Genomic DNA, 13255 nt, shown 5'->3' with positions numbered 1-13255 from the left:
AATCTGTACCTTTTTCCCAACTTGAAAGTATTTTAATTTCCAGAACTGAGAATATTTTTTCGCACATCTAAAAACATATGTCAGCTCTTGGAATTAATAATGAAAGAAGATGGTAGTTTTCTTTTTTTTTTTCCTTTTCAATCTTCCAGTCAGAAGTAGTTTTTTTTTCTCCTAATACTTCTGCTGTGAACTGTGGGAAATGATGCACTAAGCCTCTGTCTTTTCTGTTTCCACCCCCTTCTTCACTGGGCTAAAGGTTTCTCTTGAGCCTGATATCCACCATACAGCATTGGTTTTAATTCTTATAGCTTGTTCATTGTAGGAGTTTTTACAGACTGAAAGACAACCTTGGTTATGCTTCTCATTATTTTCATTTTTGAGTACTAGCTAACCTGCTCCTAATGAAGCAGAACTATAATCTTCATTGATGCTTAATAAAAGTTTTATTTTTTTTGTTTGTTTGTTTCTTTTTGTTTTCTGCAGTGGTTTGATATTTTGTAGCTCTCTCTGTCTGTCTTGCCCACTGCAAGCTTGGAATGGCAGTGAACTCTGCTTTTCCCTTGGCTCCATTTCCCCAGGGAGTCTTGCTTGTGCAAAAGAGCCTGTGCTTGGAAGGGCTCCAGACTTGCTGCACCATTCAGAGCTTCTGCTTCCCGGCTCTCCCTTAAGGCGACGCAAGCTCTGGGCAGGCACTAGAGCACTTTTGATGCCTCCTTGGCCCACATACACAGTGGCAGAGTATGTTTTAGAAGGAAAAAGGTGTACTCGTTGTCAATATGTGTCCTGCTTTGGAAAACATCCCGTGATATCACACATCTCATTCTTCTTTTGTATGTGGTCACTACCGATCCTCATTCTTAAAGTTCTCACTTTCATTCATCAACCAACGTAAAGTATTGTTTCCACTTGGAACATTTTGTGTCTTTGAAAGTGTTTTTAGAGCTGTTTTCTGCAATGGTTTGATATTTTAGTGTGATGTAAATAAAGGCAGCTATTCACCAGTGCAACATGTATATTGAAGCACATTGATGTGGCCCCAACACAGTGGGAATGCTGCATGAAGTTCTTTCAGTATTTAAGTCCAGTGCGTCTGACTGAGTTTTAAAAGCAATATACAGTGAGGCATGGCTACTTCCTCTACTGTGATGTTGTTCTCTAGGGTCGTTCAAGATCATGTTCACAAGGCCTGATTCCTGGATATCAGTACAGAACAAGCTCAAAACCTAGCTGCTAAACAGAAAGGGAAATAAGAAATTAACTTTTAAGTATTTCCTTACATTATTTTTGTGCTAAATCTATTTACTCCTACGTTGTTTTAATTATCAAAACACTATTTTTTTTTAACGTTTGCACAGTAGAGGGAGCTGGAAGTTTAAAATATGTATTCAGTGTGTAACTGTTGCCTGTAAAGATGAGAAATGTCAGTGGAATAACAAATGAGGTTTTAGCATTGCAGGAAGATGATGGACATTTATTCCAAGCCATTAAGTTAAATGAGTCAGAGGATTTTAAGTCAGTGGTGTTAATGGTCTTACCTGGGAGCACTACCATGAGACAGCAGAGGCTGCTCAGCCATATGCTTTGCAGCTGATTTTATTAAACTACAGCTGGCATTGGCTCCTTGATGCTGTTTGTGTTCAGAAATATTCATTTAATGGAAAAATTTAAATATATATATTTCAGTTACCTTTTAACTAAATAATCTTTCCAGATTCTGTAAGTGTTGATGTTTTTTTCTCCATCTTTGTATTTTAGTTGCTGTCAAACTCATTTCAGTTGAGCCTGAGATTCAGTCCATTGGAGCTGCCAGTATAAAGGCACATGTACTTACACTTGAGCCTATTTCTATGGACACAATCTTCTCCCATCTCCATTAGACTAAACTATATAGGGAAAACACATTTTGATAAAACCAGGCAAGGGAGAGGGTGCATGTTTAGCTGGTCTGTTAGAGTTGAAAGAAAGTGTTATCTCCAGGCACCATACACATCCTAATGAAAAGTCCCTCAGTCAGTGTTTATTTCCAACGCACATGAGAATCATCAAGAAACCCTCTAAAAAAAAAGCCCTGTTTTCCTCACTGTCCTTTGACTGCGTTAGAAAAATTACCTACCTGGCAGCAACTCTACCTGATCCTGCCATTTCAGAGGCATCTCTGACCACATGCAGAGAAATATAGAGCAGCACCTCTACTCTGGTGAGGGTAGAACTTCTTTTAAGCAATTCACCTGGGGCTCAGCTGCTTTCTTAACTGCAGAGAGGGTCCAGCTTAACTTGGTGCCATTTGGGGCACATCTACTGCATGGCCTCTGCTGCAGCATGGCCTCTCTGCATGGGAGCAGCAGAGTATAGCAGAGGAGGTGAGGAGACCTCAACACACAGCTTGGGCACATCATTATACCACATCTGACCAAAGCTGCAATGACATCTACAGGTGTGAGTTCTTGTGGCTCTTACAGTTGGGGAAGAGTAATTTTTCCTTCATATCCCTTGTTTGGGAATTAGAGAGATCTAGTGGTAATGTAAGTGTACAAAGGCATCTACAAAAGGCAGATGAGGAACAGCTTTGAAGGATCTTTTAAGTGAAGACAGGAAATTTGAAAAAACAAATTTAAAGCAGTAGGACTTCCTTATTGTGGTGAGCTGGTGGGAGTGCCTGACACTGATGGCAAAAGTGTTTATTGTGAATTGAGTTAATACAGGATGTGACAGAATGAGAGCTCTAGCTGCATGGACAGTCACATCTCAGGCAAGGGGAGAGAAAGGCACAGAAAAGATCAACACTTTGATTTGTGAGCTTAAAGATGAGCTTAAATTTGTAAGTGGCACTTTGGAAACAGAATATGGCACTTTTATATCAGATCTGTGCTGTTGTTACCTGTATGATTCAAAGAGATGGCTTTATAAGCAATTATTTAATCACAATATATCATTTGCTCTGCTGTTTCTTTTGCAGGTGACTGCAGGAATGACAGTTTAGGCTGTTACCACAGGGTGTCTCTCCTTGGTAGATTCTGGCATTCTATCTGCTGTGACCCATATAGTTTTCCCCGCTGATAATTACTTTCTCTTATCTGGTCAAGAAAATTCCCTTCAAAGGATTTCTTTGATTGAGGAAATTCATTAATATGATCTTGAGATAATATTAATGCTTCTTTGCTTGAGTCTTCTCAGTTACTCTTTGAACAGCACATTTTTCCATAGTTTATTAAGGAAGATTAGCATCTTTTGAAGTTTACTTTAATGGAAGACCTTCTATCAATTAATTAATATTTTCTAGGTTCCAGAAAAAAAAAGTAGTTGAGAAAAGTAAATCTGTGTATTATTATTGCAGGAAACATCTGTGCCCACCTCTTAACACAGATTTATGTAAACCCTTGGAAGTGTTCACCCAAGGAATGATCTCATGCTCAGGCTTCCTGAACCCATCTCACAAACTGTCATACTCATAATCAGCAAAACAGGCAAATGAAAGAAATGTTCAAGAAATTAAGGTCCTTTTGGCTCTACGAGGAGCAGTTAAAAGGTGTGATTGTTAATAGTTCCCACGAGATGGCTCCCGAGGTACAGAAGTGATGCAGTGCCCAGCATGGATTAGGTTCATGACCAGCAAATCTATCATGTCGTAAAACACTACTGCAGAGAACAACAAAACTATAACTTTAGCCCAGACTCCACCGAGGATAAACATTACCACAGGGAGCACATACACCGAGAGCGGTGTTATATAACGTGCCTGTGAGCACATATGCAAATGAAATAACATGGTAACCAGCAACTACTAAACCAATACAATTGTTGCTTGCAATTAATTTGTTTTAACATGCTCTGATCAGGTCTGTTTTTATCTCAATCCTCCGGGCCCTATGTTGGGCACCAAAAATATCTGTCATTGTTTAACTGCAGCCCTAACTAAGTACCACACAGCTGCTACCTCACTACCCTTGCCCCAGTGGAGAGGAGAATTGGAAAGAATAGGTAAGCCTTATGTGTTAAGATAAGTACAGTTGAATAATCAAAACAAAATAAAATATACTATTACTACAACTAATGATAATGACAACTGTAATGGAAAAAAGAGACAGAGAGCAATAAACCCCAAAAGAAACAACTGATGCATAGTACCGTTGCTCACCACCCGAAGCCCAGCCCTTCCCCCAGGAGCGATCAGCCCCTCCCAGCCAACTCCCCCCAGTTTATATACTGGGCATGATGCTCTATTGTATGGGATATCCTTTTGGCCAGCAGGTCAGCTGTCCTGGACATGCTCCCTCCCAGCTTCCTGTTCACCTGCTAACTGATGGAGCATGGGAAATTGAAAAGTCCTTGGCTCAGGGTAAGCCCTGCTGAGCAACAGTTAAACCATCAGTGTCTTACCAACATGAGTCTCACACTGAATCCAAAACACAGCACTGCACCAGCTATGAAGAAGAAAATTAACTCTATCCTAGCCAAAACCAGGCCGGATCTTTTTATTTATTTCTTCCAGAAAGGAAAAAATATTACAAGAAATCTGTTAAAGGAAATTTATTAATTTAAGAGATGGAATTTCTGTCTCAACAGATGAATGCAGTTTTTCTCACAAGCTCAGTCATATGCCCTTACTTTATTCAGAATTAGAATAGCAATGTTCTGGAGAGTAGAAAAAAAATGAACAGAGTTGATTCCAACAGAGAAAGAGCTGAGACATATGTGCAGAAGACAGAACAAGTTTAAACTATTTGGAGGTAATACAATCTTTTAAAAGTAGTTGCCTAATTTAGGGTGTGAACCGGTTTTTGGTTTTTGATTAAATATTTATGTTTTTTTTTTCTCCCAACATGTGCTTTAAGCACTTTTGGGTAATTTTAATTATGTTTTTATTTTGAGCTGTTCTGTTTGGAGTTGTTTTTGAAACTCATATTTATTTGAAGCTTTGATGGATGTGAACTTTAAGTCTTGGTTTTGCTTTTGGGCTGGAGGAGATTTCATATTTTCTGATAGCTCTCACTTCCTCCACTGTACTATGAAGCACTGTACTATGCTTCCTAGAATCAAGCAGTAAATTCCACCTGAAATCATACTAATTAATCAGCCAGCTGATACAGTAGTTGGAAACGCCAAGTATGCACGTGTGCCAGTGGTACACCACCTGCTCTGCCTGTCATCCACTTACTCACATCCTTCCTCTGATTTAGAAATCTCTGGAGGCAAAGGTAAAGATAGCTCACCTTTGGAATATTTTATGTCTGTATCTACCAACAAAATAATTGCCTATCTCAGTTAATCTAGATTATTTAAAGCACTTTTGCTCATCTAAATTAGTTGTTCACTTCCCTTCCATGGAAAAATTTAGTATCCGGTAAATTTGACTTGTTATGGTAACTATTGTTATCTCATTTTGTTGTTTCTGATCTTTTCTAAATTTAAAACAAAAGGAATTGATGGTAAGAAATCCTGAGTAGGATTTCACTGGTAATTCCATGAGATGCAGAAGACTTTACTATTAGAGTCAAAAACAGTGAGATATTATTACAGCAATTTGATTAAATGTGAAGGGCTAGATATTCTGTTAAAGGTAAATTTATGAAGAATAAAACCTTTCATAAAAGTTAAACATTTTAAAAGATAATATTTCTTCCTGTCTGTATTTTATACTTTCATTTGAGGGTAGATATTATTCCGTGTTAACTAATGCATAAACACACAGTTTACTTTTCTTAGTAATAGCAGGAATTTCCTTAAAATTTAGGTTAATTCTCAGTGAATCACAAATTAAGCACACCCATCTCAGCTGCATACACTGCTGTTTGATATAGAGCAAAGAGAGTGAGTGCTACCAAGATAAATCTTCAACCCACTGTTCCCATCCATGTCCTGTTCTTATTTTTGTGCTGCTCCAGATGTTTGAGACACATCATTTTCTCAAATGAGAGTTGTGGTCACTTGGCACACTGAGATATTCTCTGTCATTTGAGGTTAGTAGAACCCAAGCAGATGCTGTCATTTCTGTAAGTGCAATAAACTCAATTAAACCTTCAATTGATCCACTCATAAATGAAAATATTAGTTTCATTCCTATGTGGGGGAAATAACTGGTCTCCTTTACTGAAGTTATTTGGAAGGAATCCCAAGTATTTGATCAAAGGGTGAAAAAACCCTTATGAACATTTGAGATCCCTGGACAGATCTATGACAGAGATGGAAAACACAAACAAAGGTGTTTTCTGACACATCACCTTTCTTTCCTTCCTTCCCCTTTTTCAATGGCAGTGACAATCAGTGATGTGCTTTAAGCACACTGCCAATGAATTTTCTGCAAATGTCTCATATTTACTGTGCATTTTGTTTCAGTCAGGGGAAAGGGAGGTAGTACTAGTAAAGTGAATGCATGACACTGGGGAGAGCTCTCTAGGTCTTCTCCTTGAGTAATGGAAGCTGGGGCTCTGTGCCATGGCACTCCAAGGGAAATTGGCCAAGTAAAACACTGCAAGGCAATATTTGTGCCTGCTTTCACAATTTACATGATTTGTAGCACATGCTGTGAAATGTGTCTGTGAAAGAGGTGTAAGTGGTCTGTGCATGAACTGGGGTTGCCTTGGGGCTCTAAAGATGACAAGATTAAAATAGAATGATTTATTATGGTAGAAATCTAACTGTGTGAATGCAACAGTGAGTTGAACTCAGCCTTAATTAAAATGTTGTGGGTTTGGTTTTTTTTTATTATTATTTTCTATTTTACTTTAGAAGGACAACTATACTAGAAATTAGGACTGGATAATTAGAAATGTTATGTATTGCACTCATTTTGTGCCACCAAATAACATTTTATTTACTATGGTAATATTTTCCATCTTATATAGTGCTGCATTTTTCCACGGAAGGGAAATTTATGGGATTTCTCATTTAAGAAGTGTCCTAGGACCTGTCTTGCTCAGCCCTAAAGCCAGTCTTTCGTGCATTTGGGAAGGACCATTATTCTGTTTTCATGGTAAGGAGATGCTGGTTCATAACTGAACTGATCAGAACCTACATGTGGATTCAGAAGTCCTGGGCTCAGACTGAATTCAAATAGGCTTTGCTGCTTTCTGTTGTAGGTGGGTTTATGTTGCTGTCTCACCAATCTCTGTGGAGTCAGCTGAATTCCAATGGTTATAAAATATCCTTCAGGTGGCTGTAAGACTACTGGTAACACAATCCTATAATATCTCAGACTTCAACTCTGTAAGATTTTGTATGAAAATAACTTAAACAGTGTTATTATTTCTACAAGGAAACAAATAAAGATGTGTGTTTCCATCTCTCTTTTTGTACCTTTCTCCCTGACTTTCAAAGCTGAGTTATTTCTTAGAGGCACAACTATGTATGGGAGACAGTCTGTATATTCCTTGCTAGCATTTTCCAAACTGCTCAGCCTGTCATGAAAAACTAAATTCATTTTGGAATAAAAAGTCAAGGCCTCTAGAACATAACTGACAGTGTTTAAAAACTCATAAATTAGTTTTGGCTTTATTTAGTCTAGAAGGAATAGAGCATTGTGTGCATTTTGCTAATGTTTACATTTAAAATGAAGGCGTGATTTGTTTCCAATCCCTGGGCCAAATTACAAAGGTTTTCTGTTACACCAAAGCTTTGGCTGGTGTGGAAAAAGAATAGCTGTGCACAACAGGAAGAGAAGATTATGACGTGCATGACATATAGTCACCAGTGGCATTGGGATACTCTTTTGGTATGAGAACAACAGATAGGAATCAGCAAGACATCCCAGTTCCTACAGATTCTTGCTTGGGTCCTTTAATGAGAGCCTTTTGCACTGCTGGCTCTAAAACAAGGGGCAGGCATCTTGGTGGAGGACCCTTGACTGGGGTGCTTCCCTCAAGAGAGAGGGAAGATGGTGTTTGCCATCATCCCATAAAATCTGTCTGGTTTCCCTTGATGTGCTTCGTGACACTTGTGGAATAATTTTGATTAGTTGTAGGTATTGGTGTTGATGGTGCAGGATATAGAAGTACCTTGATTTTTTTTTTTTTTTTAATGAAGACAATTTGCTGTACTAGAAACCAGTATGGAAACAAAGTAATTGAATATTCTGCTTGCTTCAAACAAAGCCCACATGCTGTGCTCCTGGGAAGGCTGTCATGTCATGGCTAGGTATGTAAAATAAAATGGTCTTAGAGGTGATAAATACTTACAGCTTGGCACCTCTGAAATAGAGTGCACTTTGGCACATGTGCACACTGCTTAGATGCTTTGCTCTGAACATGGAAACCCTGCTGAAATCACAGAGCACATTCACACAGGGCTTAAAAAATTAAATTTTAGAAGGCTGGCAAGATATTCGTGATCTTCCCTGTCTGCTCTTATGTAAAAAAGCCCAAGGTCTTTACATACAAAAATGTCCTTTTTTCTCTGCCTTCAATTCAGGTAATACAGGCATAAAGGGTTTCAGCTCATCAAATTTGACTGATTTTACATCAATTTGGCTGTTATGTGCAGTCAATATACCACACTGTGGCCTTTGAATCACAGGAAGAAGCTATTTTTTAACTATGGTTTTGAGTTTTTTTAGCGTGTTTTTACACTTCTTATATTGAAGGTAAAAAGACAGGAATTATTTTAATGACCTGCAGATCCCCTCCTCCCCCCCGCCCTTTTTTTCTTTCTGGAGCAGGAAAGACATACTCCTAGGAGCACTGAATGGGAAAGATGACCTACTTTAGCTTAAAACCGCAGATGAACTGAACCTACTTTTTCAAACCTAAGTCCAGCAAGCAATCCCATTAAAACATTGTCTTAAAACCTTAATGTACCTTTTCTACAAAATTGCTGTACTAGGAAGAGATGAAGAAAACTTTCCATCCAGCGCTGGGCAGTCTCTCCATGCAGGCAAGCAGCTGCTCTCTTTGGGCCAACACTTGTGGTGACAAGGAAAGGCAATGTTGCTTTCCATAGTGTCATCTTTGGTTTTTTCCTAATTTATTTTATTATTTTTTTATTTTTTAGTTTCTGTTTGATCAGTTTAACCTCTGGAGCAGGAAACTTTATCGTCTTATCTTGCACCACCCTGAACACCATAGCACTTGCACTAATACCTTTCCTGGATGGCTTGACTTCTTCCATCTCTTCTCACCTCACACTCCTCATGAACCTTCTCATACTGAAACAACTACAAACATGTCTATTGCTATATTTTCTTTTAGTCAGTGGCTAATTAGCAGATTTAAGCATTTCAGAACAATTTCTGAAGCAATGTGATTGCAGCAGTGTCTTCAGGGTACCTGAAAAGGAGTTAGTGTGATCTCTGGAGGTCGTATGTCTGGAAATTACAGCAGACCACGGTTTTGAGGTCATTGTTAGTGTGTGTTGTTTAGGGATGGGATTCAGAGTTTTGTACAGCAAATGGCATTTACAACATCACTTATTTGAAAGTGAATTGGATTTCTACTTCTGGTGTAGCTCCATGATGTTACCAAGGCAGATTTGCAGAACAAAAAGGTTCATGATCATTCTGAAGTGCATCTATTTGAATTACTTCAATGGTAGGGGGCAGTAGGGAGGAGTGGGCACCAACTCCTGTTGAGTTTTGAACCACATTGCTGACAGTTCTAATGCTGTGAGAGTTTTGTTCAAATACACCTGTGAATCAGACTGCTCACTGTAGACCACTTTGCTGAAGATATCATCTAGCATAGTTGGCTTGTCATCCAATGCAACATGCTGAATTAGGCCACTTACCTATAAATTTATAGGTAAGTTTAGAGATAAAATTTATAGTTAAGTGGACTAATTTAAAAAGCACCTTCAAACTACGTGCTGCAAGCACAAAATGGGAAGTGCTTGTGGAATCTTGAGCTGGAAAAAGTAACATTCCCTTTTAAAATTTGCCAGTTTCTCATCTGAAACAGGTGAAGAAAATGAATACGAAAGATGTAGAAGAAAACTGTCAACATCATCTTCACGTGTGTTACAAAAAAATATTGCCTGTATGCTGTATGCTGCATAATATACCGTAAATATTTTAATGTATAATAATGTGTATAAAGCACAATACATGCTAAAGCTCCTGAAGATCAGTCTAAATTATTGAAAATACTAATTGTAACTTTAGATTTGCTAGTAACAGAATTTATGACAGAAATGAAAATCTTACTGTTAGGAAGGATGCTATAGATGGTATAACAAGACTATGGTGTATGTACCTTCATGCTCGTCACTTTCCTGGAGTTCCTTCTGGCAGGAGCAGCTTGCAAACACTCCTTACAAAGCAGAAATGGCAATCCCTTCGCTGAAGGATGATCTCCCTGAGCTATGGTTTATTTATGGTATTTTACAAGATTTGGTTCCAGCTAAGCGGAAAAAGTAGCACACAGATGACAGGAGGTTCATTCTAACTAACACACTTGTAGTTTCCAAAGTTTTCCATTTCCTTCAGCCTAGATAACAGCGTAAATCAGACAAAGGTTGTGTATCGAATAGTTTGTTTATGAAGGCACATGCAATGCATAATTCTGACCTGGGTGTTTGGAAACACTGTGCTATTCAAGCATACAAAGTCAATGGGAACAACCTGACTGATACATAAAAATACCCTCTGTTCTTGTGTATGGCTTGAAAATCTCTTTTGAAATTTGAAGTTTTATGGTACATTTGACCTTTAATAATGGCAGTGACTTAATGTTCTACTGAAAGGCAGTTACTGGTGGAGCGTCCATGTACCTAGAAAAACTCTCTGGTTCTTTATTACTGAGCAGTACAATTATTTTTAGCTAAGAAAAGCCTTCTTTATCAGCCTCTCAGTCTGGTGTTTCTTGATGGAGATGCTAATTGCCTAGAGAGAGAGCTCCAGGAACACAGACTTTAAATATTGATGAAAATCAGGAGCCAAACCATTCTCTGAAAAGAGCTATACAAAGATGAAATGGCAATAAAAAACCACATTAAGCATCTTCTTAGAGCTCCAAGCTGCTCTGAGTCTGTATGGAGTCAGGCCATCTCGCTGCCCACGTTCAGCTGTAAATATTGAGCATGCTAGCATGTCAGTGCCGTGCAAGCCAAACTGAAAGGGCTGCAGGTGGACTAACACAGGTGTCCTTTCAGCCCCTCATGCCTTCACCCCCACCGCCAGGATGTTGTAACAGGAGGGGAGAGGCTGCTGTGGCTCCCACGGCAGGAAGTGAGGAGTCACTGAGCCCCTTGGACACTTAGGACCAGAACCTCTCCCGTGCGGGGTAGGTGCCTACCCCCCAAACACCCACCCAGACCGGTGGATTGGGAGCAGCATCCTTGCCGCGGCTTTTGGAGGAGCTGGAGGCACGGCCCTCCCTGTGTGCATGCATACGCAAACACAACACTCACACGTGCACACTCTCCAGCCTCCCGCGCCCCGCCCGGCCGCCGGGCCCGCCCCCCCGGCGCTGGGAGCACCCGGAGGCGGGGGAGCTGCTCCCCTCCGCCCCCGCTCCCGCCCGAGGCTGGACGCCGAGGCATGAAGAGGAGCCTCCTCGGTGAAGGAGCTGAGGTGGGCTTGGTCCCTGCGCGGCTGCGGACCGGCCGCCCCATGCGGGCTCTGTCCCTCGCGGACCCTCGCCGGGATGGAGGCGCAGGGCAGCCGTCGGCGGCAGCTTCCCGTCCTGCTGCTGTGGGGTGAGTGGCTGGGGCGACTGGACGAGGGGAGCTCGCCGCTACCGCGCCGGGACACCGGTGGCTGCCGCCCCGGGACCGGCCGAGCATCGTCGAGTGTGCGCGGCCCCGGCGGGCGGTGGTTTCTGCCGGGGCGCGGGGCTGAAGTTCGGGAGAGGTGTGAGCGCCCCCACTATTGCTAGAGCATCCCTTTGGGAGGGAGGTTTTCTCCGGGAGTCCCTTGCCCGTGGGTCAGGAGGCTGCGAGTACTGCTTTCCCTCTGGGGCTCTCCAGCCATCCCGAGCAGAGCGGCGGCTTCGCGGCGGGAGCGTTTCGGCAGCGCCGGTCCGGCGGCGGGGCCGGTGAGCGGCGTCAGGGCCCCCGGTCCCCTCCAGCATCGCACTGACGGCAGCCTCCCATCGCCGAGAGGAGCCCCCAAACACGACACAGGGCGCTCAGGCCCTAAGAAAAATGGTCTCACAAACTTCTAGCGTTAGTCGGGTTTTCAGATCCCACATGGGTTTTGGGGAGGTGCGTTTGGCCTCTGAGGAACGTTTTCTGCTGCAGACGGAGGGGCTGATTCCTGTTAGAGTAGTTGTTACAAGCAGGCAGTTATTAAGCAGAGATCTTTCACTTAGGGTAGCTCTGCTGCTAGAAGAACTCTCTTATTGTTCCTTGACACATAGCTTGTTTTGGGGTTCTCAGATTTAATGGGTTGCAGTCAAGTCAAAAGTTGCAGGGAGAAGTATGTTCTGATCTTCTTCACTCAGCAGAATACCCAGAGATGTAGTTAATTCTCTGTGAGTCACACTTAAGGGAGAAGAAAGTCAGGTTTTGTAGCTTTAGAAGGTGTATCTGAGGACTTTTTGACTTTGTTTGCTGCTTTATGCCACTTCCAAAGTACACAGGTGGTAAACACTGGACATCTTTCTATGAAAAGATGTCCAAATAAATGGATAATTGTATCAACAGTATTCAGTAGCATCATCTTTACCTGATCTGTCAAAAGGATCACATGTCAAATACATGATTCTCTATGGCTTAAGGATTGCCTAAATCTTACCTTAGTTGCTCATAGTTTGTTATTTCCCAGCTGTAAAGGAATAAAAAGGTGGCCAACATCTGTCTTGACATGGGAAAGATTTATGTGATCTTGAATTTAGGGAACCAGGCAGTTTTTGTATGGGGACACATCTTGGTGTTACTGTGACTTTTGGAAAACAAAATTGCTCACTGGAGATTTATTTTCAGAGATTGAGTGGAGTGAGGGGCAGTGTCCCTGTGGCTCAGGGCATTTTTCACCAGAGAGGCAAAGGTAAATCAATTGTGTTAGGCATTTTTGACTGTGCTAGTTCCTTTCACAAAAAAGGAAAAAAAAAGATTTTAAGGATATCTGTTAACTGATAATGCATTGCTTTTGCCTGAAATTGGAAAGAGTAGATATAATCAAGAATTAATGAAATGAGACTGATTTCCTAGTAGGAAAAGCCCTCTGAGTTCTATGATGTGAAATTGAGTTTTTTAATAAGGAAAACCTTAAGTGGTAGAAAACTAAATTTCTTCCTTGAGTAATACAAACACACTTTTAATATCAGTTATTTTGGAAGAATTTTTACTTTAATTGAATGGCCATTCCTAATGGCTTCTTTTGACTAGC

The 13255-nt window shown here is 40.9% G+C and overlaps 1 protein-coding gene and 1 long non-coding RNA gene across 4 annotated transcripts in view; both read left to right on the top strand.

Moving 5' to 3' along the window:
- The first annotated feature begins 2008 nt into the window (after positions 1–2008).
- LOC127476248 (uncharacterized) lies at positions 2009–7208 on the top strand. Of its 2 annotated transcripts, none has more exons than XR_007906521.1 (5): positions 2009–3978; positions 4615–4727; positions 5883–5957; positions 6843–6970; positions 7077–7208. It is a non-coding gene; the product is annotated as an uncharacterized LOC127476248 (long non-coding RNA). The 2 variants fall into 2 exon arrangements; XR_007906522.1 differs by having other exon boundaries at positions 4564–4727.
- Positions 7209–11437: 4229 nt separating this feature from the next.
- LOC127476246 (receptor activity-modifying protein 3-like) overlaps positions 11438–13255 on the top strand; it is a 41772-nt gene continuing 39954 nt past the window's right edge. Inside the window, exon 1 of one of the 2 annotated variants that reach the window (XM_051798939.1) lies at positions 11438–11622. In XM_051798939.1, the coding sequence (XP_051654899.1) occupies positions 11571–11622 (52 nt within the window). In that variant the 5' untranslated portion in view covers positions 11438–11570. The remainder of the gene's footprint in view (positions 11623–13255) is intronic. The other variant, XM_051798940.1, reaches the window with a different exon arrangement.

This window comes from Manacus candei, unplaced genomic scaffold, assembly GCF_025592945.1.
Source record: "Manacus candei isolate 608988 ecotype Guabito, Panama unplaced genomic scaffold, ASM2559294v1 h1tg000049l, whole genome shotgun sequence".
Lineage (NCBI taxonomy): Eukaryota > Metazoa > Chordata > Aves > Passeriformes > Pipridae > Manacus > Manacus candei.
Note: the sequence above shows the minus strand (reverse complement) of the source record. Positions and strands in the feature narration are given on the sequence as shown.